The 27,374-nt window shown below is 38.7% G+C and overlaps 1 protein-coding gene across 1 annotated transcript in view; it reads right to left on the bottom strand.

Moving 5' to 3' along the window:
* Positions 1-27,374, bottom strand: part of BMP2K (BMP2 inducible kinase) — a 65,833-nt gene that overhangs the window by 24,569 nt on the left and 13,890 nt on the right. Inside the window, 13 exon segments of the mRNA XM_059826812.1 lie at positions 183-370; positions 1,130-1,271; positions 1,535-1,539; positions 2,198-2,415; positions 3,743-3,903; positions 5,551-5,630; positions 7,740-7,843; positions 10,446-10,578; positions 11,236-11,317; positions 12,339-12,460; positions 12,753-12,895; positions 14,558-14,663; positions 15,967-16,085. Coding sequence (XP_059682795.1) covers positions 183-370; positions 1,130-1,271; positions 1,535-1,539; positions 2,198-2,415; positions 3,743-3,903; positions 5,551-5,630; positions 7,740-7,843; positions 10,446-10,578; positions 11,236-11,317; positions 12,339-12,460; positions 12,753-12,895; positions 14,558-14,663; positions 15,967-16,085 — 1,603 coding nt within the window.

Here is a 27,374-nt window from a genome sequence, read left to right on the forward strand (position 1 = left end):
TTAACTGTCCCACCCTCCTCCCAAAATATCCTTTACCACTAGACAGCAATTACCCAGCTGCTTGAAGTAATACCTCACTATTGAAGCAAGTAATTTCTGAGGAAAGTTTTCAGCAGTGCTCATCACAATTAGGGAAGTAAGCAATAAGTAACCCTCAGGTATATCTGTGTCAGAATACTTGCCTGCTTGCAGGGTAGGGAGAATCTACCGCTGTTCCAGCATGCACTGGAAGTGACCCAGGGTAGGAGATTAAGGCTGGTGAGAAGTCTTGTGGAGAAGTGATATATTCAGGAGACTGCCCCTGTTGCGACCGCTGTTGCTGCTGAGCAAGCATCTGCTGCTGTAGGAGAGCCTGCTGATATTGCTGCAACTAAGATAGATAATAATCATGTTACTAAAATTCACATGGGCCAGTGTGAATCTCTTCTGCTAAGTAACAATACCAGCCTTGCAGCCAAATGCACTAACAACCACCACACTCCAGAAAAGCTTGGTAGCTTCAGCAGAAGCAAGAAGCCAGATCTGTCCATTACATGTGTGAAATGAAACCGCCCTAACAGGTCAGTGATACCATTTTTCTCTTCCAACATATTACCACTTAGCATCCTGTAATTATTGCAACCGAAGTATATGCTACTGCAGCACTAATAACTTAAGTTTTCATCCTACCCTATTAATAAACGTGAATAATAAAAATTTCATGACAATTTCTCCTGACTTTTGAAAGACAGATTATGCCAGTTAGCTTTCTTGCTTTTCAAGTAGGAATTTGATGCCACATCTTCTATCACTTTGTAGCATAACATACATTCATTGCTGTGGTCACTACTGGAAACCTTAAGCACCAAGCATGTTTCACATTAGTATATAGCTACTTAATGAAGTTTAGGATGTATGCCATCCAATTAATACAGAAGTGCAACTCCAGATCAGCTTTTGCAAGCAAGTTAGTGTTAACTTTTTTTTCCCCCCAACTGAATATCATTTAACATGCTGAACTTCACACTATTTACCACGTCTAAAGCTCATTACAACTACTACAAACTTCTCTTACTGCATCTTCACCACAGACTTAGAAACATAGCACGTATTTTAAGATTGTACCATCTACATTCCATTCTTTACATACCATAGCGGGATACTGAGATTGGGAAGGTTGCTGCTGGTACACAGACTGCATCAACAGCTGCTGTTGGACCATCTGCTGGTGCATTGCTTGTTGATACTATAGTTGCAAAGAAGAAAATCGCTTTAAGAAGTCATGATAGCCCCTTTAGGAATATCCATATATTTAGAAGAAGCATCAATTAAAGTATCACTTCTATGACTCAACAACATTTTCCAGTTAAGACATCACATAACCAAGAATCAGCTTGCAATTCAGTCACTGCATTTTAATGACTCTGTGTTTGGAAGCTTTTCCATTTTTTCCCCCCAATTAATACCAGCCTGTTTAATGAAAAATTAGACTACATCTTCAGCACTGCCTTTTCTAAGGCAGACCAATTAACATCCCAACTTTTGCAATTTTCACCAGTGCTGAGCCCCTTTGGAAAACAATTCAGCTGTGCTTTAAATAATAAGATGTCTCAACACAGGGGAAAAAAGAGGAATAGCAATAGGTGTCTTGGACAGGATCTGAAAGTTCTTGTCTGACCTAGCTACTCTTCTGTTACGTTTACAGTTATTTATGCTACGTAACTTAAGCAATTGTACTCGACAGTATGCAAGCTGGACAGTGTTAGAGTACGTGATAGCCATGAAAAATCTGGGCAGACAGAACAACTACAAAAAGGAAACTCTTCACTGACCAAGAAAAATTGAATAAAGCAGAAACTGCAAAAATCCTACTCAGATGGTGTATGTACAACCACCTATCACAAGCATAGCATCATCACCTAGGTAATTTCTAACGTTTACTTCAAGCACATTTACACATACACAAAACCTTGATTTGGGCCACAGAGTGATAATTCAAAGCAAGCTGGGATTCAGGGTCAAACTGCAAAAACAAAACAGCACAAAGAAAGCAGCTTTCTAGGATAAGCATTACAGTGCCCCCAAAGAGACAAATCAAAGGTACAAGAAGGGGCAGGAGCCATGATCCCCTTCTCTCTCTCCTAGCAGGAAAAAAACCAGGCAGCAATAGCAGAAATGTTTCACTAGCACGATTCCAAGTGTTACTGACAAGCATAACATGTCTCTTAGAAACTTCTGTAACAGATTTTACTTGTACCTGCTGAATGTAAGCATCCTGAATCGTAGGTTGCTGCTGCTGGTGATGTAAATGGTGTAGCTGCTGTAGTCTCCAGTCCCCCTGCTGCAGCTGCTGGAGAACTCTGTTTTGCTGGGGGGGATGCTGGTTGGTCCCTTGGGACTGTAAGATTTCTTGTCCATTCCCTGCTCGCGTGGTTCCTGTGATATTCAGACAACACTATTGACACACTGATCTCTAAAGTTTAGCTAGAGAGCTCCCTGGCAGTTAACCTCTGGATTTAACACTTCAAGGTCAAACAGTTTATAAGCTTCCCTCCCCAGTCTGACAACTAGTACAGCCAGTAGATACTAAGTTCACTTATCCGAAAATACTTCCAGGCCTGTCAATGCACAATTTCTACTTACACGATGCAGGAAGCTTCCTTTGGTCCCATGACAGAGGAAGCTGGGTTCAAGACTTCTGCTTTACTAACACTTAAGTTGTACCTTGTAGTATCTCAAACCCTAACCCCTCAAAGCATACAATTTTGTATGCATACAACGCATAGAAAAAAATGTCAAGGGAACTATTGGCTCACTTCTCAAATTCCCTTAAACAGAACACCTGATTAATTTTGCCATTCAATTGTTTTTGCAGCCTTTTAAGTAAGCAGTTACTAACATAAATCAATCTCTCTTGCATGCTGTATTTGTATTCTGAAGTGCCCAGGAACGATCTGTTCCTTGTCATAACAGGAACAGCTTTCCAAGTTGGATGTTACTTGGATCCTGTCTAGTAAAAGTTGTTTACATCTGGGACAAAACATTCTCAGTGGCTTTTTGATTGGAGGCTTTCCCAATACCATCCCTGAAGCTATTCTTCCTGTACTGTAATAGACACGACAACAAAAGTGCAACTAGGAAAGTATTCAAGATACTAATGAAAACTATTTAAGTGATTATTTATTAGAGCCGTAACTCTTTTTGAATGAAATAAAGAAATAACTCAAAGGATTAACTAAAAACCCATTTCACTCGATTGAGTCTCCCTCAACTACTCTTCTGTTGCCCCTCTTTTCCACCCACAGCACAATGTGAAATCCATCAGTCAGTCATTAGACAAGTCAAGTTTTTACATGGTTCCATGACTTACTGAGGCACAGGGAAAGTATTTTTCTACTGCCATGAAAGCAGTTTGTTACAAGAGAACTCAGTACTTTTAGTGAATTATTTCAAAGTCAAAAACTGAGCATGAACTTCTCTCACAGCCCGCAGTGGGAAATTTAGTTCAAAATCAGTGTTGAACACAATGAAAAAAAAATACCTTCACTTCTCAATAACTTGCGTTTAGTTTTTGTGGCACCTGGTCAAACTTATTACTTACACATTTAGAGTCTTTTGGAAAGGATGAAGATTTGGTTTTTGGCATATTAAAAAAAAGCAGATGAATTTGAATTTTAGTTGTTATCCCTACTAGAGCAAGAAGGAAAAGAAATACAAAATTCATTCTTTTATTTTGGTCCACCCTTAGCCTTTGGTAAGTTACCTTTTTGCCCACGATTACCAAATTCACCGGGAACTTGTACTTTGACTGGAGTTGCTGAGCTCTGGATCGTCAGCACACTAGAAGTGGCAGTGCTTGAATTGGCCTTTGGTCTTTGTCGCGGTGCAATTGAGGTTTCTGTTGGTCCAACAGTATCTGTTATTCTGAAATGGCAAGTTTTCCCATAGAAGACACTTGATAAAAAAGACTGTTTCTTCTTCACATTAGACACAATATATCTCAATAGCTCAATTATGTCTTAATCATGTGCTGCTCTTATCCTGAACTGGATTTTAATACCTTAAAATTTGCTTCCAAAAATTCCACTCACCACCCATTGCAGCCATAGGGTATGACTGCTGCAGAACACCATTGTGAAGGAGTTATACAAAAGCCTTATTTCCAAGGAGACCACGGCACTAGATGAAATTTCTCTGTACAAGCTTTCCTCAGTTCACAGCAGTGAGTGAAATTTATGTAGAGCGCCTGAGTCAATCCTATGACTAGAGATATGATTACTGCTCATACATACAGGAAATAAGATTAAGAAAAAATCTTATCTGTGAAGTCAACTCATTCCTACTACTTGTTAGAGATTTAGCCTCTAGCAGTTGAAACAGCCATAAACGGCTCAAAGTATTTGCGTCTTCCCTACAGTACTTCAGAGCTGTACAATAGTCTGCCAGGGTAATAAATATGTTCAAAACCAAGTACTTTTGAGCTTTAATCCTGTTATCAGGTTACAGTATACACATTTTAAAACTGTCCACCTGCTTAAAAACACTAATTCACAACCTGAGCTCCAGCTCCTAACACCTCATATTAGCTCCTACCATATTATATCAAGACACCATCTGCCTTAACCTGCTGTAAATTAGGGCTGTCAGGAAAATGTTATTTAGGAAGAACTGTAAGTCTTCCTACTGTCATCTAGCAGATTTAGTTGGAGTTTAAAACATTATTCCATAGATACTCTACACCTGCCCTCCGCTGCATGTTACCAACTGGCAGCAGAGCCAAGAAAACCAACCACGTCACACCATGACATTACCTTACAATAGCACAGACGCATCTACATAGCTCAAACACAGCTTAGATGAGCCCATTCATTTGCTTATCATTCAAAATAAGCTAATTCAACCAGAGTTGAAATAGAGCTGATAATTATAGTTGAATTTAAAAGTCACACATGTTGGTAGATTTAAAACCCAAACAACTTCCATTAACAAGGAATAAAAGTGTAAAGGATTCTTCCAGCATTAGCATTAAGCATACACCATATGCCACAGCAAAAGTAAAAAGCACGAATAGGAATTCCCGAGGTTTTGGTTTTATTTTTTATTCACAAGTACAAAACAAGGACTATTTTGGTATAAAAACCCAAATTTTTGACAGACCACATCCACTTACCTTCAGTCTATCAGATTTGATTTGCACATTTAAATAAAACTCCTAAGAACAGTTTACCTGTACCATATTATCCTCACCTGCTACTAAAATCTTTTATTTCAAAATTCTGTCATCACACTAGGAGTAAATAGAGCGGATCACAAACAGACCGCTAGCAGTTACTTATTCCACCACGAAACAGGATCTCAGTTTCTCTCCGTCGATTCTCATTACAATGAGAAAAGCAAATGGAGTGGAATCCAGAGAGACTTGAAGATCGCAGAATTGCAGTTTATCTATTCTAATGACCTCTGCTACTAGGATAATTTTTCATTTATTAACAAGCATATGAAAACAGGTTTCAGAAAAACATGTAGTTTAACAATATTAGCAGAAGTAGTGAACTCACATCTGCTGCTCACCTTGCTTTTATTTGGCTTTTTCTAGCAGCTGCCTCACTAGCTGTCATGGGCTCAGGAAGAGTTGAAGGGACAGGAGAATTCTTGGGAAAAATAAATTTGAATAAATTAAAAAAACAAAATCCTGAAAGAAAAAAATCATTACATATTGAAGAGGAATACTTGGGTTCAAGTTTTTCATGTTACAAGGCTTCATGCAGAACTTACTCAGTTGGCTGTAGATTAAAAGTGTTTTAACTTAATAACATATGTTCTCTTACCTGTTGCAAAAGTAAAACAAAAACATTACTGGACTGATTGTTTTGTCAACTACTTCACTTTGTTTACGTACTACCAACTATCAACAATAAAGTAAAACATTTTCTCCAAATGTTTTCTTATAACTGCATAGAACAGAGACTTATTTTAGCCTCAAGTTTAAGCACTAAAACAAAGCCTAACCTTTGGATGAAACAACAGTAGTTTTTTAGTCCACTCAGGTCTTCCACTGTAACACAAGTTCCAGAAACCCAGGCAGCATCTAAGCTTCTACAGTCCTTTAACTTACCCTCATCTCAGTCAAATTCCTGAATGAGTTACATTTCACCTAAACCTCATTTCACCAAGGAAAAAAGCAATTTTGGAGGAGGGAGAAGGAAGATTATCTCTAATTACGCATGCACTACCTCCTTCCATACAGTAAAGAACACAAATCTAAACATAGTCACAAGTAGTAGAGACAGTTACCAATTATCAAATCCTGCTTCTGAAGACTACCATCAGTACTGGAATTAGTCCAGAGTCTAGGAAAGAGACAGACAGGCGTACTTCCAACTTCCCCTTGAAAAAATAAGCTGCTGTCAAAGACAGTGTACTGCACTCAGCCAGCCTCTCTTCTAACCTACAATGGCCAGACATGGGTGCTAAAGGGGCAAGCACTACCAGAGGCAATCAATGGCAACAGAAACCAGGGCATAGACTGCTGCTCTTACTGCTGTTTTAACGCTCCAGTGGAAAAAGCACACACACAAACCAGCTTCACTTTCTAAGAATACTCCAGGCACTTAAACTTTTCTGTGCCTGACATGGGGCAAAGGGCCAGTAAGTAGGCAATTCCTACTGGCACGGGAAAAACGAACAAAAAATCCGAGACAGACATATTCTCAAGTCACCTGAGTGAGGTGATACTACTCCTCCTCCAGTGAGTAACACAGTAAATTCCCAAATGGTGTTTTGTCAAGATTAAGTTATAAACTTGCTCATATTTCATGATCATGTATTCGAGGGAAAGAATAGTTATTGCACCTCCTAATCACATGCTGCAACCGCATAATGCAAATCCATCCAAACCACTTGAAATTTAGCCTTTACCTACAAACAGTAAGTACTTCAACATTTTCTGATTTTTTTGTTTTAACCGAAGTTTCCAAAAGCAACACTCACATTTACTGAGTGCCTTCAACAAGGATCAATGATAGAGGAATTCAGACGCATCTCAGTAAGTTCACGTGTCTGCCTCTGAAGGCAGACTTTACTATAACTAACACTGTTCCAAAACGAATTTTGAGATGGATTTTTCCTGATGCCTATCTTGAGAATCACTTTATAATGCTGAACATTATCAATGTACCCTCAACTACCACTGCACAGTAATTAGATCTGTGAATGAGATCATCTTTGAGAGAAAGCTCAGACTTCCAAACAAAGTTCAAACTCACATGGGAAGTAAGGGTAGGAATGCAGGCTAACCAAGGCACTATCCTGTTTGCCTTCCAGTTAGCTATAGTCCTTCCAATGGATTTACATAATTGCAAAGGATGATAAAGAAAAAGGGTTTATCGAGAACAAACATAAATGCTCTTGACACTACAGTTAGAACATTAAACCTTCTACTGTCAACAAGTTCCATAGTCTATTCATATTAATTGTATTAGACACAGGAGGTTAGTAACCATTAAAACCACAAGTCAGGTATTGGTGCAGTATAAATGTAATTCATGAAGCTACGCCCTCTAAATTAAAAAATATTTTGTTTAGAGAGCTAATACTGCACGTACACAATAGCAACTTGAAGTTTACTCCGCTCTATGTTTTTAATTTAGGAACAAGGTTTATGAAGAAATTGAAATAACCCTTCTCAGCTGATTCGATAGACTTCTCAACACCACCTACAACATACACTAAAAATAAGGAAAAAATTAAAGACTACTTACATTAATATTAGACACTGGACAATCCTTTTTGGCAAGTTTAAAGGCAAAGTAAGATACTTGAAAGATATCAGGTCTCTGTTCTTGATCAGGTTCAAGCATATATCCTGCAAAAATTGGTATGACCAAGTTATCACTGTTGGATATTAAAAAGCCTGTTGTGACAGCACGCTACCAGCAAGAACAAATTCAGCACCTCCACCAAATGACGTTACACCAGAAAGAGTAATTTTTATTGTTACGTTGGATTTATGGGTTTTCTTCTTTTTCTTTTTAATACTTTTTGTCAAGTCAAATAGTATCTAGGGTCAAATATAATTGAATATGATGTATGCTGTTTGATTTATTGACACTCCGTTGTGGAAAGGGTAGCTAAACCAAAGTAATAATTAACAACCTCAGAGAGAAACAACATAAAACCAATTCACAGTACTTGAATTTTTTATTAAACCTGGAAAATTCTACGTAGCTAACAGAAGATTCACAGGTATATCTAACTGCATCAGGCTAAGATTCTACATTATCTTTTGCCTTGCAGGTTTAGTTGGCTATGCACGCTTTTATGTATTAAAAAAATATATAGTTCCATGGATAAAGGAACTTTTTCCTGTAAGACACAGGATTTCTAATGTCCCTCTGAAACACTAGCTTCCCAAATTAGAAGGTTGCGTGTTTTTCAAGCAAATAAAAGTCACTTTGTATTGTTTACAATGTGATATAGAGTACATAATCAGGCAATCTTGCCTAAACAACCAAAGAACCTAAATAAACAGTGAAAGGTATTTGCTAAACAAGCTAAGCCTCTAAAAATCTGTTCACCTACAAACAAAATGAACAACCTATGAAAATTTAAGTTCTCAGTTTTGACGAGAAAATTGAGCTACATTTCCAAAGCTGTTCAATAGTACAGCCAACCTTAAACAAGATTTTGTAAAAAAATCTTCAAGTAGTCTTTTTTAAAAAGAATATGTATTTTAGACAGATCTTGCAGTTTTACTCAAAGCCATTATGTCATGGTCAACATAGTTCACAGCAAGTTTTATTTTTAATGGGCTATACAAAATAAAGCAGATTTAAACTAAGAGTGACAGCACTATTAAGTGGAAGCAGAACACTTATCATGAAGTGACTCCTGCCACTTGATTCTGAAATATTAGATTTATGAGGTGGAGAGCATTCAGCTTGTTGTTCCCCTCGCCCCACCTTGTACAAGAGCTGGGATGAAGCCAGAAGTCCCTGAAATACCTTTTATGACCAACCGCAGCTTTTTTTGGCTTCCATTCCAAATGGAAAGAAGGGAAGTTTACATTATGCAATTCTTCCCCACCCACATATATTCCACACCAGTAATGCTCATCTTGGCACAGCAGTTCCTTGGATCTTAATAAATCAACATTCATACTTACACGTAGACAGGATTAAAACCTGTACTTTTCTCCAAGTAACACTGTGACACCAAGAGAAATATTTAATCACTTGAAAATTGACCTTATTTTGTCAGTTATTAAGTATTTACAGAAGGTAAATGCTTACCGTGGCAACTGCTATTTCTCAATTATGAATGTGTGCTCAAAAAAGTGGTTTGCATTTGCTATTTCCTATTATAGAAAAGCATAAACTATGTGGTCAACACATTCATAACTTAGAAATTAATTATAAGCGCTCCTATCCAAACTTTCTGAATTCTTAATATTCTGTCAGTTGCACTCTTTCAAGAAAACCTGCTCAAAGTTGAAAACAAAGTCAACTGAAAATACTCATTATTACTGTAAATATTAGATCCTGTATCTCTGTACTTGGATAAGAGACTAATTGCTAGCCTCAGAGTTTGTTGTTGTGCAAAATTTTCCTTCATACTCTTAGTGCTTTCAAACTTTTGCCAAAGTTCTTGTCCAACACTTTGGGTTGCATAAAAACTTAAACAGGTTTTTGTTCTGTTATAAACCACAAAACTACTATAAAATTCCCTCCAGTGCTATTCCCCTCAATACATTTATGTTTCTAAAGCAAACTTGCACTTCAAATTCATCTAAGCACAACTGTCCAACCTGGATAGAAAATACTATTAACAGCCTGACATGCCATAGAAAATACACACTTAAGAGCAAAAAGGAACTGAGTAATTTAAAAGCTAATCTTTCCATTCCCCTTATCTCTTTGTGGTTCATAGCCACCTAAGAAAAAAATAAATAATCATCCATGCCTCCTAAAGAAATCAAAAAGTTCTTTTAACTCCACAAAGCTCTTCTGAGTTGAGAGGTACAATTTCATCTGGCAGGTCCTTGCACCGTTTTATTCTGATGTTATCATCAACTCATCCATTAAATGCCGAGAATACAGTAGCTGATTTTAACATATCAGCTGTCCAGAAGAAAGATTTGTTTGTACTTCATTCACCCAGCTCACTTTTACTGCCGTTTCAAAGATGATTACTCTAGGTTTCTGAAATTCCTCTCTAGGCCAGCACCTCAGTTTTGCACCCTGTGGGTGGCACAGTCCTCCGCTGAGGGAAGGCATACGCAAGCTTCCTTTCAAGGGCAAGTGCAGGAGTTGCAAAACAGATGGTAGCCAGGAGCAACTCCCACTGCTCACTCAAGAACTCAGCCAGTTTGCACCACCCATCCAAGTCTCTCGCTTACACTAGGAGCATCTTCTGAGTTTTATTTGATTTACGAGGCACAAGAATTGCCATGCTGCCCAGATACTTACTTATCAAACAGTGTATACTCTGAGAGTATCGGGAATTGTCCGGAATGGTAAAGCTTCCATCGCAAATAGCAACTTGACTTTCTCCAAAGGGAAGTGAAAAGAAACAAAGTTTATACAGCAAGCAGCCAAGTGCCTGTAGAAAACAAACACAGGCACTGTAAGGGGATGAGAGGAAGCCTTTTACCAATAAAGCAGCACCAACAAGAAACAAATTGCATCCTAGCTACAGCTGATGCTTACGCTGTTATGTAGAAGCTGCATCATGTAACACACTGTTGAAGTGACAAGCTGATATATAAAGCAGCTCTAAAAAGGTTTTCTTCCCCACCGACTCCTATGTTAGACAACACATGACCCAAATTAGAGCATACCCCAAGAGCTGCATTCACATTGTCACATCACCCAGAGATACCACTAGCACTTCCACTCAATTTAGCCTTTATTTACTTCACTGCACATCACCTAATAAAAACACCTTTCCTTATCATGCTGCAACAGGCTTCCGCAAGAAATCACTGGCGACTATCAAGCAGCAACCTGAGCCGACAAAAAGGAAAAAAATTCTAAATCATATCCCCTTAACTCGAAGTTATCGTCACACATGGCATTCATTTTATTTACAGAAGACAAAACTACCAAACATACCTCTACTTTATTCGGCATTGTATAGGTGCATGATATATTTCACTCGCAAAGAATTAAGTTTTTCAGTTAATGAATGCTGCTTTTAACTTCCCCCCAATGTTTCTTAAGAAGTTGCATATTTCACAGTACTTGATTTTTTGCTTACCCAGATATCTGCCTTGGTAGTAATTGGTTTTCCTCCATAAAGATTGATCATTTCAGGAGCTCTGTATGATAGTGTTGTATACCTAGCAGTATATAATTAGAAGAGGACATAGATGAAAAGCGTGCCTCAGAACTGAAAGCGTGTTTTCCTGCATCTGCCATGAACACATGATTCACACCCAAGTTTCAGATATGCGCCTGGAATTGTCTTATGCAATGCAAGTCATTTATTGCATTTGCAGCATCACAGAGAATATCTGGAGTAGCAACATAAAATTATCACACACAAGAATAAATATTTAAGTCAGCTAAAATTTGCTTTTAATTTATTTCCCCAGCACATGTACTTTTGCAAGAGTCACTTTAAATACTGCAATAACCAGTCACTTGAAAGATGTAATATAAGGGTCCTAGAAGAGCATTCCCTATCACATATTGAAACATACAGAATGCAGACTTCAAAAACCTAAGATCTCAAAGTATTTACTAAGCTGGTAGTCAAAGTATTTTTCAGAGGTGAAAAAACCCAAACTGTATCACTTCGTAACTTGAGAACAAGTAGCCTGTATTTATTCCTCTGCAGTCGTTAGCCTGAAGGGGCTAAACCCAACTAATACATGTTTTCAAGAGCGCTCCTGTAATAATAGTTAGAATATTTCTCTGATCAGTCTTAAAAAAGTGAACATGGACCTTACTCTATAAATAAGACTCTATGTAAATCTATTTGAATGCTTATTTACATCAGTTCTTTTTCTCTCATACCATTAGGTGTATTAAAATAGTACAAACTTAAGATATCAAACTCCTAAAAGGGCCAGTAGCCAGACACATATTTCTTGAACAGTTTAATTTCAAAACAGCATGCTTTTTTCCAACAGTTTTATTCTTACGAGTCTCAGTTTTGCAAAACCAATCTGTGAATGAATCAAAGAAATCTATGTTACGAAACAGTTCCACTGTTTTACTATATTTATGTCAACATTAGTTTAAATTTAACCATTAAGTTCAATTCGTATTATTAAGATACGTGCACACTGCACAATACATGGAGTTTCCTAGCAGCACAATCATTGCTTACGATAGGCCACTTAAATGTGAACTTACTTTTTAATTTCTTCTTCAACCACATTAACACCATCTTTTTGAGGATTAAGATATTTGTTAGTGGCACTGCCAAAATCACAGAGAACATAGTTCCCGCTATCGTTTAACAATATATTCTCCACCTTGAAAGGAAATCAACACACAGAAACATAAGATGAAAATAATTGCATCAATTTCCAAGTTAACTGTTACTACGCTTTCTCACACACAAACAGTAAAGTTTTCAGAAAAATCAATTGATCAACTTGGCATTAGCATTAAGTGATGTCTCACAGTTTAGTCTCTCTGTTTACAGCTCCACCAACAGCAAGTGCCTCCCTAACTAGTACTTAGTGAAATACCTCCTACATTCTCAATCCTTTTCATGTAGATCATGGATTTTAACCTAGATGTTCCTTTTTATTAAGTTCATACCTTTAGATCCCGGTGAACTATAGGTGTTTTGCACTGATGCAACCGGGCAACAGCTTCACAGGTATCACAAAATATTCTCATTACTTCTGACTCAGTAAAGCCTGTCTGCAGACGCTGATTCATCTGATTCACAACTTGCCCAGCTAAAGAAACAAGGTCATTTATTATTTTTTTTAGTAATTCCTATCATGTACAGAAGTAAAAACTTATTTATGCAAAAAGTCCACAAATAAGATGCAAGAAAGGTTTCCACAGCCACCGTATTTAAAAAAACAAACCTGGTTTTCTAAATGTGCACTCTTGTATCATCCTAGATCGACAAATTACTGTCTGAAATGAAAATGACCAAAACCCATTTGGGACAAATTGTCACAAACACGAAGATGCATCACACCAATATGTTACCTCAAAAGTGTCTCTTGCATTTAGATCCATAGCCAAAACCCTGTCAGCCAACCAAGTTCATATTCTAGATACCCTCTCTCTTTCTCTTTCTGGGAGACAAACCAAAAAAAAAAGGGGAGGGAAAAAAAAGAGCCCTGAATCTACCCTTTAAGAAAGACCCCACTTAACCTCTTCATAGGTTTCTTTCGAAGATCGGGAATCATTATTTCCCTGTTTCTTCAAGTGATTTTACCAGATAATACTAGGCTCTTCCTACCACAATGCTCACTTAACACTAACAGATGAAGCAAGACTCAGTATCTGCAGGGCCTTGGTGAACTTTCTGTCGAAACAAGAAACACTGTCAAGTTGACTGACAGTTGACATCCACATGGCTGTCTACCATTATAATTAAGGTAAGAGTGCTACCAATAGGGAATCAGAAGTGAGCTCCCACAAGGGTACAGAAATTCACCCATACAAGCAGAGCAGAGGGCCAATAATGCGGCCATTAGTTTTCAAGTTATCTCCTTATTCCCTTCCCCAAAACGTATATCAACACTGTCTTCAGCTCCTTATGGTACAGATTGCCTAAGCTGTAATGTTTGCTGCTTCTATTGCAAATAAAACTGATGTACATCTCAACTGAAAGTATTCATCGAGCAGTACAGACAATGGGATGGCTTTTCTTTCTAGTCTAGAAATATTTACTTTGTACTTGTCGCACTTTTTCTAATACCGTCACCTATTTCAGTTAACCACCACCTCGTATTATGAGCTCAGTGCCCAGTTACCCTGAATTTCAGATAAACTTCAGAAGTTAAACTCAATGGCGGGTTTATTCCAATGCATATATGAGGTCTGAAAAAAATAATCCAGAAACCACCTGTTTTTACATATCAATTGTAACAAAGTTACATTATAAAGCGGGGCCACAGGGCTGTTATTTTTTTGGGCCAGCATTATCAACACTAACTATGCTATGCTCATTTAGAACAAGTCACCTGTCAGATAAGAGTAAAGCATCTTTAATACTGTTATCTAAAACGAAAGATAGCAGAGGGAGAACAGCAGTGAAAAGCCTGCCAGTCTTTCCTACCAAATTTTGTTCTAGCTAGATGTTGATAAGCACAAACAGCAGAACAAAACAATTTCACTTTATACAAATAATTTCCCTGTTTCTAATCATACTTAATTACAAAGCCACATGAAACTGACTTACATTTTCTCAGTGTTAAACAGCTCAGTGCCTCAACGATAACAACGCAAACAGAAAAGCAAAAAGAACTAACTGGATTCCAGCTGTGGGATATACATGTTCACCTTTTACAATAAAGGAACAATTCTAAGTAAAAATCCCAGGTGATCGGTACGAACATTTTCCGTACATTTACTCTCAAAACCTGAGAGTTGTCTCTTACCTCGACAATACTCCATGAGAATGAGTACCTCCCAAACGTTATCACTTATAGAGTTAACAGCGCAATCCAAATAGCTCACAATATTCTTGTGCCCAGATAACTCTTTCTGAAAAAGAAAATGCACGTTACACTTGAGCACAAAAAAAATTGAACAAACAAAAGACAGTACAAATTTTCAGGCAACCATTTATGATTTCAATTTAAGTTAAGCCCTGTCCCACATCCAGTACTCTTGACAAAAGTACCACAAACACAAAACAAAAGCTCAACGCTGCCAGCAATGTCAGAGGGACTGCTACATATCAAACATAACACAATTACTACTCAGAAAGGAACATTTATGTGCTACTTGCTGAACAGTGCGAACACATCCAAACTGCTGCATTCTAAAACAATGCCGTGAAGCAGTAATAGCTAGAGCCTTGATATGTAGGAGGTATGGAAGGATAAAGCTACTCGTACGCATCCCAAGCTAAATTGAAGAAGTCTCTCCCAGTTATTAAACAAAGGTAGCTAGAAAAAAGCCACAACTATTCTAGTATGAAATATTACAAAGCTTTACAAAGTTATTACACATAAGCAACTGAACACGTCGCCAGTGAAAAAAACCACAGCTTAAAAGCCATTTTACATGTGGAATTAAGCAATGCTTATTTCACATCTGACTATACAATTGTTGTCATCTGTACTACAGAGTTTCTGCCTATAAGATAAGGTTAAAAGTACCTCTTATATCAAATAATTAATAGATGCTGCTATCATTAGATCACATTTAAGCTAGAGCTGTATGGAGATCATAGTGTCTGCTGGAAGGCAATGTAAGAGATTTTCTTTTGCCCAGTCAGCACCTAATTTTCTCTTAATTTTTTTTTAACCTGTTAAATCATCATACACCCAAGTGTGCCTGACTAAATCTTCTGGTTTCTCCTTATTTGCTAGACATCTGCTGAAAAAACAAGATAAACTTTGATGACGTAGGGGAGTTCAGCTACACTCATATCAGTTACCTCAACACTGGACTGCAACTTCAAGAATGTGACTATGCCTACTGAAGATGACAATACTTGTGGAAGCCACCAGCAGCATCATTCAGCTAACAGAGCTGTGGCACACAGAGGCCTTGAGAATTTAAGTTACCAGCGCAGAACTGGAAGAAATTACTTTCTATTGGAACCAGATGTACCGACCAAACTGACTGTGGTATCAAACACATTTTTTTATAATTGCTTTAGAAGTTAATCACGCACCAACCCTAAACTCGGCATTAGTTTCTGAAACTAACAGTGCAAAATCAGAACGACAAGCTCAAAAGAAAAGGTGGTCTAGAAGCTATTGTCATTGAAGAGGCATTTGGTGTAAATCTATTACCAATTAATACATTCTCCAGTTACAAATAATGGGCTTCTTACCATAATTGTAATTTCTCTCTTGCATATGTTGAGATCCGGCACATTGTTAACATACATTCGTTTCAGTGCACAACGTATCCCACCATGGGTACGTACCAGAAACACAGTTGAGAAGCCACCTGGAAAAGACAATTACAAGCAAATGAAGCTACTTGAGTTCTTACTATTCTTCCAGCCAACATCACTACACGCTAAGAAATTAATGAGAAAGTCTATGTCACTCCCTGAGGGAGGAGTAACGTACACTTAAAGATTTGCTACCTCAATCCATTTCACATAGGTGAAGTATTCTTGACAAAAAACACAAAAGTTCTTAGTATTTTGTTACAACACCAAATGCAAATATTTGAAAAGCATTTTCACATTCAAATGAATTTATAAAGCCTAGTGCGAACGCTATGTATTCAGATATGAACCCTGAGGTACTTCCAGTCAGCCAGAAACCTGAACAACATGAAGGTATTCTCCAGTTCTACAGAATTTCTAAATCCTCCAATACTTGATAAAGGGTTAATATTAAATTCCCTAAACCTACACTTTAAAACATAAAAATTTAAACACTAAGAAAAGAGTAAGTCTTGAGAGATAGCGAAGAAGTCGTGCAACTTTTCAGCATAGCCTCAAGACAGGTAGAACCTCCCTGCAATCCCAGATGGTGCAAGCAATCAACTCTCAAGTAGTGTTTTTATTTAAACCCATACTAAATATGCAGTTAAGAATTAAACATTTTCCCACAACTAATCCCATCAGGAGCATTCTTAGTCCAACAGCAGCATGAACCATGAGCCATATACTTAAGCCCAGCTCCCAGCATGAGGTTTTTCTCTTTCTCTTCCTGGTAGAGAAGCATCCCACAGACAGGAATTATACACAGAAGCCAAGTGAAACAGCCTACACAGAAGGTAAGTCCAAATGCTCAGGCAAACCCAGGGGAAAAACAACACACTCCTATTTTATCTGTCTTCTGTCAGTCTTAACTACTGCTCAAGGCCTCCAGCAGATTATATTAGCATCATCTCAAGGTTCACACGCACAGCTTTCCCACAGTATTAGGAAATATAAGAACTCATGTCAATCCATGCTCTCCTTAATTGACTGCTGTCTGATGGTAACTATTACCATGGGAACTTTCAACTAGTGCAAAAACTCAGGTGTACAATCAGGACAGAAATACCTAAATTAAAACGATTAACCACTCTGATAATTAGGCAGTGAACTGAAATGCATGCGTTTCATGTTTCCCGATACAATCTGCAAGCAGCGTTTATTAAGTGTAATGCACCTGATTTGATACAAGCCTCATATTTTTGAACAGATGTGCACGTAACAACTTACAATTGAAGAAATTAAGTTTTATTAGGAAATTTTTTTGAAGATTAAATAGCTATTATTTTTTAACTTAATTGCTCATTTAGCCAACAGAATTACTGCCAATTTTAATACAACAGCCTAAGTTCTGCAAAATTATTACACTTAACATAGTTTACATAGGGCCTTCCCAAAATATTAACAAGATGCCTACTTTTCAGTTACTCAAGTTCTAATGCCAAACTCCAGCTGAGGCAGAAATGATCCTATAGGGCTCCCCTAATACCAGCCTGGGGAATTATGCTAAGAGTGATGTGCAGACTTTCATTAGAGGATTAGAGGAAGGTTTTTTTGTTCTACCTTCTCAATAAAAAGAGACTTTTTTTAAGCACCAATACTTGACCAGAAATATAAAGCAATACTCAGGTAAAGCACAGAAGTCTAACAATTAGAATACAAAAATAACAACTTCTCTTTTTAACCAGTTTTATAGCCTTAAAATTCTGTGACTAGCAGGACAAGAACAAAATGCCAGATTTGAAGTTTCCCTGACAATTGTTTTTATGCAACCAGAGCAGACATGACTGGGTAGAAATAATCAGTGAAAAGTAGTGGAAAAAAACCCTAAATACTCAGACAACTGGTCTTCTTGCCATTAGGTGGCAATATTAACCAATACTTGAGCCCTGAAAGAGCCCTAAAAGCAGACCTATTCCCCGTTTTGCCAGGAAGTAGCTATGTGACCTTGAATAGTTTTCCATTAGTAAATATCACCGCTATAAAATCCCTTTCAAAGAGCCAAGTGGCATAACTCTGAACTAAACTTGAATAAGTATATTAATATTTAGAGGAAAATTAGTAGTCACCAATGTTCTGGGAACTTTTATCCAGCAAAACACTGAACATTAAACTTAAACCTTTTCAGTCATTTCTGATGTTAAACTTCTCACTGAAAGCACCCAAGCAAGCAATCATCAGTGCTGTAAACATTCATCAAAACTCTTATTAAACATTGTTATCGGGGGCAGGGGGGAGGAGGTGCGTACATACACAGCCTTGTCCTATACAGAAACACAACCAGAAATAATGAGTAGTTGTTTTGCCCAGAGACTCAAGGTTGCAGACTGAACAGAACTGCACTTCCACATGCCCGTCAGCACAGGAGCCGGCATTTCACCAGCATTTTCAGAAGCTGAAAAAAATCTTTCTATTACCTCCTATCAGTGAAGACAGAAAATACACTCAGTTTTCCTCAACACGATGCACCCAAAAAAGCTTAAAACAAAACTACCGTAAGCTATGGCACATAAAAAGATGACAAGGAAGTTCGGATGTTAAGCAACCATCTTATCTACACACTTCCATTCTTTACCACCCATCATGACAATTCTGGTTGCCTTCTTAAATGACTTAAGTAGTCAAGTCACAACTCCCCCACAGCATCCCATAAGTACCTCCCCATCTTCCCACAGACGAAAAATGCCACAACATGCTGCAGTCGGGCCCAAGACAGGTATGCAGGTGCTAATTCACCAGCACACATTCTTCACCTACTGGGCAATGAGCAACAGCTTTGCCAACTTTGAGGCCTTTCCATCAAAAAGCAACATAAGTAAGACCACCGAAAATTATGAGAGCACCAAAATTTACAGTACCTTTGTTTTAAAATTGACAGAAAGGGCAGTGACTAAATGTAATAACCTAGCACATTGCACATGTGCTCAGGCTGTCAGCAGGTTTGGCAATACAATTACATGAACCTCGCTGCCCTTAGCCATTTCAGTATTTCAGTGTAGCAAGCCCTTTAGCTTACTTGTCAGTAAATAATTTTAGATACCATCTAAAAATTACCACTAACCTATTCAAGACAACAATACATAAGGCACAGGCAGAGAGATAAGACAAAAAAAATGGGATTGTGGTGTTTTGTTCCACATCCTCAAGAACAAACTCAAATGTAAATTGAGAGGCGATAGAAAAAGTGACTAAGGAAACCATACAGCCGGTAACACAGTCAGCACTCGAGACCTGAATATGGGACTGACTGCAGTTCTGAAAAGACTCATATGCAAAGCAAAAGCACCGAACAGTATCACTTTGCACGATGACAGCAGCACTGCATTTAGCCAACCTGTATTGGCCCACGTTAGCTTTGCAAGAACGTCCAACGGCCTTGCTGCTGAGTGCGAATCCATGAGGCACCGCATCTGTGGGCCTCACAACCAAGACTTCTCTGTTACTCTCAGACCTTGCCACAAAGAGCTAACAAGATGCTATTTCCCCATGAAAATACACATATCCTTTTCATTGTGTGCTGTACCATTAGAATCAGGTTCTCTCTATCCCCTTTTCCAGATATAAGGCTTTGTACTCGTTTTGGCTGGGATACAGTTCAATTTCTTCATAGGAGCCAGCATGGGGCTGTGTTTTGGGTTTGTGCTGAAAACAGTGTTGGTAACAGAGGGATGTTGTCCTTATTGCTGAGCAGTGCTTGCACAGAGCTGAGGCCTCTTCTGCTCCTCACCCCACCCCAGCAGCGAGCGGGCTGGGGGTGCACAAGGAGCTGGGAGGGGACCCAGCCGGGACAGCTGACCCCACTGAGCAAAGGGATATCCCAGACCATATGACGGCATGCTCAGCATATAAAGCCAGGGGAAAAAGGAGGAAGGGGGGGAAGTTTGGAGTGATGGCGTTTGTCTTCCCAATTAACTGTTACACATGATGGAGCCCTGCTTTCCTGAAGATGGGAACACCCGCCTGCCGATGGGGAGTAGCAAATGAACTCCTTGTTTTGCTTTGCTTGTGCATGCAGGTTTTGCTTTACCTATTGAACCACCTTTATCCATGAGATTTCTCACTTTCGCCCTTTCGATTCTCTCCCCCATCCCACTGCGGGGGAGTGAGCGAGTGGCTGTGTGGGGCTTAGCTGCCATCCAGGGCTAAACCTCAAAAGACTTGTAGGAGCTGAATCTCTTCAAGTATTATTTCCATCCAACTCATCCGAGACTTAAATACTCAAAAGTTAACAGAGGACAGTCACATTGCACAAGTCACTTTTCCTTGAAATACTTGCTAAAAAGCCTTTCTATAGCATCTACAGTTATCTAAGTCAGTAGATACTTAGCAGAATTAAAACCCTGAAGCTTTCACAGATAAACGCGTTACAAAGCTCAGCAAGTTGAAATTCACACCTGTTTCTTACCTTGAACCGTCATTTCTTTCATCTTAATCATCCACTTTTGGGATCTTATTAACAAGGTAACTAGCAATGTTTCAGTTTTTTGTGGGTCACTTTGCGGTTTTTTTTAAAACACTAAATTCTACATCAGCCACTTTTTCTAGTCTGTTTTTTTCCTACACATATTTAAGGTCAACCTTGTTTAATTTCATGGGCCTCAACATTCTAGTTAGGCTTTACTATGTTACATTCCTGAAACTCCAATCAGGAAATAGTGTACCTGTCAGAGTTCAAAATATCCTATTTGCTTACTCAGGTAGAATAAAATAAGGCTGAAGAATCTTCCAGTACCTTTACCATCTTTCAGACTGCTGACACCGTTTTGTCAAGACAGAGTAGAAGAATATCAACAAAGATATTCTGAACAGAAGTTATGCATATTTTAGATATACAGACAATAAGATTTTTTCAATATACCATTAAAACATATAGAAGCACCAAGTGTTTCTCCAACTGGTGAACTACTCAACTATATACTCATATCTCAGACAAACAGAACAGAACTTCATGAGCAGAAGGATTTTATCTGTATAATAGTATGCAATAACCACTACCCACACCTGTAAATGCTGAACAAGGAATGGCAGCTACTACAGTCACTCACAAAACCAGCAAGGTATAAAAGCTTCCCTACAAATGCATTAAAACCTGGCTGTTACAGAGAGGTGGCCGAGTTAACATCAATTTCCATTTAGACAAAAATAAATACTCAAAAGTAAGTTTTTATAAAACTAGTTGTCATATGAAAGCATACTTTCAGATACAGTATTTACATCCAGCTTTCCTGTACATTTCAGAAGGCTGAAACAAATCAAGAAACAGACATAGGAAGCAACAGATCCTAGTTGTTCTTATGTACCTACACAATCTGGACTGTTAGATATTTACTAACTTCCTCAACAACTAAATATAATCTCGAGTTTAAGAAGGACAATATTTGAAAAAACTAACCCTTAGAGCTGTGAGCCCTAAGAGGGGCTGTAAGACCAACAAGACTGCCTCCATTACAGCACAGTTCCAGAACTGACTTTACACTCTTGATGCGAAGTTGTTCTTTAAAAAGCTGAATAACCTAAAGGGTAGCTTAGTTCTAAATGGAAGCCAGTTCACAAGTTTGGCTCTCAGCTTCGTATGACCTTGGCCAGCAAGATGGCCTTGTGTCCCTCTCTCTGCAAAGCTGGATAAACAGGTTGAAGTGCGAATTATTTTCCAGTGACCCATCCACCCACATATATGCTGGTAACCTTTTTTTTTCCCCCTCTTTGCAACAAGATGGCTACCCATCCACACGCTAATATTCTTTAAAGTACCAGATCTGGCTTTCATTTGGCATTTCAGATTATCTAACACACAACAATAATTTAGGTGTATTCATCTGTGTTGTGATTAAACTTCTGCCTTTAGCAAAACTTTCACTGCTATCTTACTCTGCATCACTTCATGCCTGGATCACTTTGTACATATCTGCTCTCTGTTAATTCTAGAGCCTGAAGTCATCCAGATGTCTCAAGTACCAAAATCAGGCTGACCTGCGGCCAGAGACACCCTCCTTCAGAAGCTACACACCTCCTGCAATTGCATAGCCTTCTGAGCACTACAGTTCGCAAACCTAGTGCACAAGCATGAACCGTTCATTTTATGGACTGCAAACCCACTCAAAATAGAGTAAGACCAGCCCCTCTCAAAGTAGTAGCATGAATGCCCTGCAGACAGGCTCCGAGTGATAGGAAGAAATGAAAACCTTCTTGCAAATCCATAATGAAGGACAGCAGTAAGGCCTCATTAAATGTTCCAAGTGCATGTTCTTTGCCAGAAGAAAAAACAACCAACTCTGACATATATAGCTTCATGAGCTGCCAAGATACCTAAGAAGCCAGTGTTCAAAAAAACCCAGGACACTTATGAAAAAAATCAGGAAAGAAGTAGTCCTCCTCCACAAGAAAAGCATGACCTCATGAAAAAACAGCTCTTAATACCCACATGCACCTTCATATAGACCACTGGGAAAGGCCCATCTTCAGTAAGTGTTAAACACCACATAGATGTGCTATTTTACCAAGAATTTGGAGTAAACTCCTTTCTGTCACACTTATAGATGAACCCATGTCAAGAGCTATTTCTTGCAGCGCAGTTTTGATCACATCTTCACGTGGTATAAAATAAACACAGCACATTCTTGGAGTTCAGAGAGTACCTCTGTGATCCCGATACACTGCTATCATGCCACACAGCCGCCTCTTCTATCCTGCTGCTCAATTTCTTCTCTCGTGGTATACTGCTACGATGCCCATAACTCCGTATGTTCACTGGCATCCTGTTAGGATAATTACAGGGCACTTCTTCAAATTACCAGAAACTCCTTCCTTCCCACAACAAAGTAAGTCCTTCCTCCACACAGGCATCGCCTTCCGTTAGCCAATACAGATGCTGTATTGCAGTCACATTTATGGGAGAGGTGGACTAAAAGCATACAAGAAATACTTCAGTTTTGTGTAGAGAACACTATTTAGTTCCTCAAGCTAACAAAATTTGTTATCTATTTGTCACAGCAAAACCTTCAAAAACACACAGAACAAACAAAATATTTAATCAGACTCCAAACACTGCATGATTGTTGAGAATCACAGAATCACTAAGATTGGAAAAGACCTGTAAGATCATCAAGTCCAACCATCAACCCAACACAAAGCAGCTAGATATTAACAGAAACTTACAATGCAGTTTTCAAGCCTTATGAAGAATTTTTTCTCAAGCGCTCAGTTTTTGTCAAAACCTCCACAGAGGAAGAAAGCCACTGACCACAATTCTGCCTTTCCATTCCTGCAGCACCTCTGCATGAGAAGATGATGGGACATCCCATTAAGGTATGAGTTTCCCAGCAATGCTACAAGAATTCCTGCAACAGCTGGCATCTACCTCATGTTGTATGCTAGGCTTCCAAAGCATTGGTTGAAGGTCATCCAGTTTTCATCATGCCAGTAATCTACCACCACTTAATTCACACCTAGGCTGCTGCCTCATTGCACCAGTCACTGCTAACCCCGAGCTCAGCAAGAGCGTTCCAGCTACCGAGAAGGTGCCACACATCAACTGTCCCACCACCCTGGCTGTATGGCTGCCCATCGAAGCCCTAACACCTGTGCATGCTCGCTGGCCAGAAAGCACTCTAAAATGGCCTTCCTGCTGATTAAAGGCAGTATGAAATGCCACTCATCTTATATTTACACATTTTTATATATGCTCGTGTGTGTGTATTTTTAGTAAAGCATATTCCACAAGTCTCAGTCATGAATGCAAGGCTCTGAGGCACAGCTCCATCCAGACGAGCAGTGGACAAGTGTTACCTCAAGCTCAAAAGCTCAGCATTCCCAAAACCTAGAGCAGAAATAGCTCCCTACTTTTAAAATAATCCATTTCTACACACATATTGAGGAGTTCAGTATTTCTCCACTTTATTTTAAGTGTGCAGACAAAGCATTCCAAGGGACATACCATTGTTCCTCTTCCCACTGCCCACACAAATTCCCACTGTGTAATAATCTGAGTATCAAGGCTGGTTTAGACAAGAAGCACTGCTTGCTTCCAACCAGCATCTGCTTTTAAGGCAGAGCTGAGGAAACAGCAGCTGTGAATTACATACCAACAGGACATTACAGTACACCCCATAAAAAGCATGTCTGCTATGCGTACCTCCACCTGCTAATTCGACTGTTAGTCCTGCTGACGAGCAGGCACTCTCACATTTTATTTCTCCTAGCACCAACTGCAGTCCAACTTCGCAAAAAGCTTTGACATAAGCACCTGAGACTATGTGGGGCACCCAAGACACTTCAAGTTACTTAGATGCATTAAGGTCTGCTATAGATTTTTGTGAAAAATTTTCTCATTTACTAACACCTATGCACTAGACATACCCAGGTGCCAAACCGGAAAAAAAAATTTATCTCGTGTTATTACTGGGAAAGAGAGAAGTAGTTATGTTGCAAAGGAGAGCATACAAAGGCCAAATACATAAATCACTACCTTTTTTTAGCCATTTAAAAAGAATTAGATCAATTGATACAGTGTGCAGTCATAACCAAAACCCACAGACTTCCAGCGATGCAAATAGTACCAGTATTTTTACGATGAAGCAGCAGTAAAGCTTTAACCCCAGCAAAGTTCACATACTTAAGAGACTTTAACATGTCAACTATACTTTCTCTTAACACCAGAGATCCCAAAAACTTACTACAGTGCAAAAAAATTAACTCTACACAAATTTAAGGGCTACACAGCATGGTCCAGGAAACTGCCCAGAAACCAGAGGAAATACCCTCACATCAGGACAGGCAACAGATAAGACAGACGAGGGGGTGGACTGCAGAGAGAGGAACATTAAAAATATCAGCCCCAAATTGGCATATTTTTCTGCTTTTAAATCCCAAGAAGTATTCCCATAGCATTGACCTCCACAATTTTTCCTCACAGTGGTGAAGTTACTATTAATCTAAAATCCTTAACAGGAATTTTTAGTCATCACCTCTGACAACGGCTGTCATTCCCTCCTGGCCTGTAAGGACCAACAAGGAAGCCTGAAATAGTCAATGGATAGACATTTTAGCTGTTTGGGTGAAGCTCTCTACGTTTTGAACATCCTGTCCTCTGTACAGCCTCTGCTCTTCTCCCTTCCATCAGGCAACATCCCCCTCTCTCAAGGAAAAAATATCTAAGATGAACAAGCCTAAAGGCAAGCATGTGTGTGTTTGTGTGAGACCAACAAATTAAGATAGTATTAATTGGTCTTTTAATAGGCAAGCCTCCACAGAGTCCAGAAGATGCCATTTTCCTAGCTGCAGTTGGCAATGTGACTTTTTGTGATAATGTCCCCGAGAGAAGCTTGGATCAAGCTCCCCCATGCCCAAAAAAAAACTTTCTACAGACATCTTGCTGTCAACCAAGTATTAAGCGCATTTAAAAAAATTATAATTTAATGAGGTAATACAGACTTCAGGACATTCTTTTTCTGTACAGAGCAAACCTGTTCTAGTCAGCTGGAATCCTACAGCACTATGCTGGACTGTCAACAATCTACTACAGACAACTTCCAAATTTAAGTGCTAACATTCTAGTTCTAGATTTAAGCAAATTTCATGTGACAGCTGGCCGATTGAGATGCTCAAGCTTTGATCTAGCCAACAGCAAAAGGAACAAAGCTCAACGTCCTGCATTAAAGACAATCATGCTGCTCACCCTACATGCTTCTCAGAGTATCCAGGTGACTTGCTATGCGTAGTTGCCTACTATAACAACAACATTGCTTCTGTGCCATCTTCTGACTGTTTGCCTCAGCTATTTTAGTACTAGAGAAACAAAAAAAACCCCAATTTCGTGATGTAGATCAATATGTAAACTATTTGAATTGAACACAGCTACTGAAATAGACACACTTGCAATTCCCAAAATATTCTGTCAAGGTTAAGGAAGATGAAACCACATTGACTGAAGAGCTGATTTAATGCTTGCTCTAAAAAAAAAAAACAGGAAGCATTTGATATGCCCTGTATGTAATACATCTTATGCACTTAAGCCAAAACATTGTATTTCTTAGGGTAAAACTGATCCCTTCTTTACTGCATACTCTTGTTAGAAGAAATACGACAAACCAACAAACCTCCCTGTACATTTCAATTTTGAATCAAGCTGCCTGAGAATTAGTCACAACCACTGTACTACTTTCACGTATTATGTTATCACCTCCTCTTGCTATTCACTGAAAAAAAGCCTAACGCATTTACCTCTACAACTCTATTGAACAGATTCTTGTATTTAAAGTCAACTAATACTTACCTTCTCTCAATAAATAAGAGAGCACAGAACATGACTAATATATCACCAACAGTTCAATTAATTGATTGTGAAGATTAAAACGTTAACCTCTTTTCACCTACAGATTCTGAAATCACACTGTAAGCGAAATTACTTGAGAGTATTAAGCAGGTCCATTATCTATACTAACAGAAACTGAAAGTAGGAAATTATGGTAAAATTTGCCAACGAGTCACAATCCACTGGGCTTCACTCAGGAAGGCAGCTCTTAAAGATCTAGGACTACACTGTCATGCAGACACTTGCTGCTTGAGTTATTAAAAACAAAAGTTAAATGTGCCACAAAGGGAAGGGTACTGTAGTTTTTTCTAACAAAAAGAACAAGAGCTTTTTTCTCACAGAAACAGTGCAAGTATTTATGTTTGAAGAGACTAATCCAGTCTGCTTGCAGTATTAGTGGGGACCAGGAAACACTTCAGTGCAATGCAGAGTTATCAGAGTAATCTTATGCAGTTTACTGTACAAAGACAGTACAACAATTTGTTTACAGGCACACCAGTAACAAAAGCAAAACAGCATTCAGTTTGGCATCTTCTAGTTCAATGCTCATGCAACCACCTTCTAGCCTGGGAACAACACTGTCTTTCAACAACGCAATGATCCTGAAGCGATTTTCACTTTTGAGATGTACAGTAATGCAACCAATCCATTTATTTTCTTCAAACTCTTTCTTCCTTTACAAATGCACTTCTTGCACATCCCAGTATACTTAAACAAACATGCTTTCTCTTTATAGAGCAGGTCAGCATTCTCAAAGCGACTTGCCTTTATACAGGCCTACCAAGTTCTATAGAGTATTACTGTTGAGTTCCCCATACACACTGCATAACAATACTCATAATTGCATCCCTGACTAACTTGGTGTTTTTAGAATGACCCTAGCTGGCATAAACCAGTTCGGGAATTAAAAAAAATTTAAAAATAGAAGTTCAAGAAACACAATCCACATTTCTGAAGCCAAGAAACACTTGTCAAGAGTGACAGCTGTTTGCAG

This window comes from Gavia stellata, chromosome 19 (genome assembly GCF_030936135.1).
Source record: "Gavia stellata isolate bGavSte3 chromosome 19, bGavSte3.hap2, whole genome shotgun sequence".
NCBI lineage: Eukaryota > Metazoa > Chordata > Aves > Gaviiformes > Gaviidae > Gavia > Gavia stellata.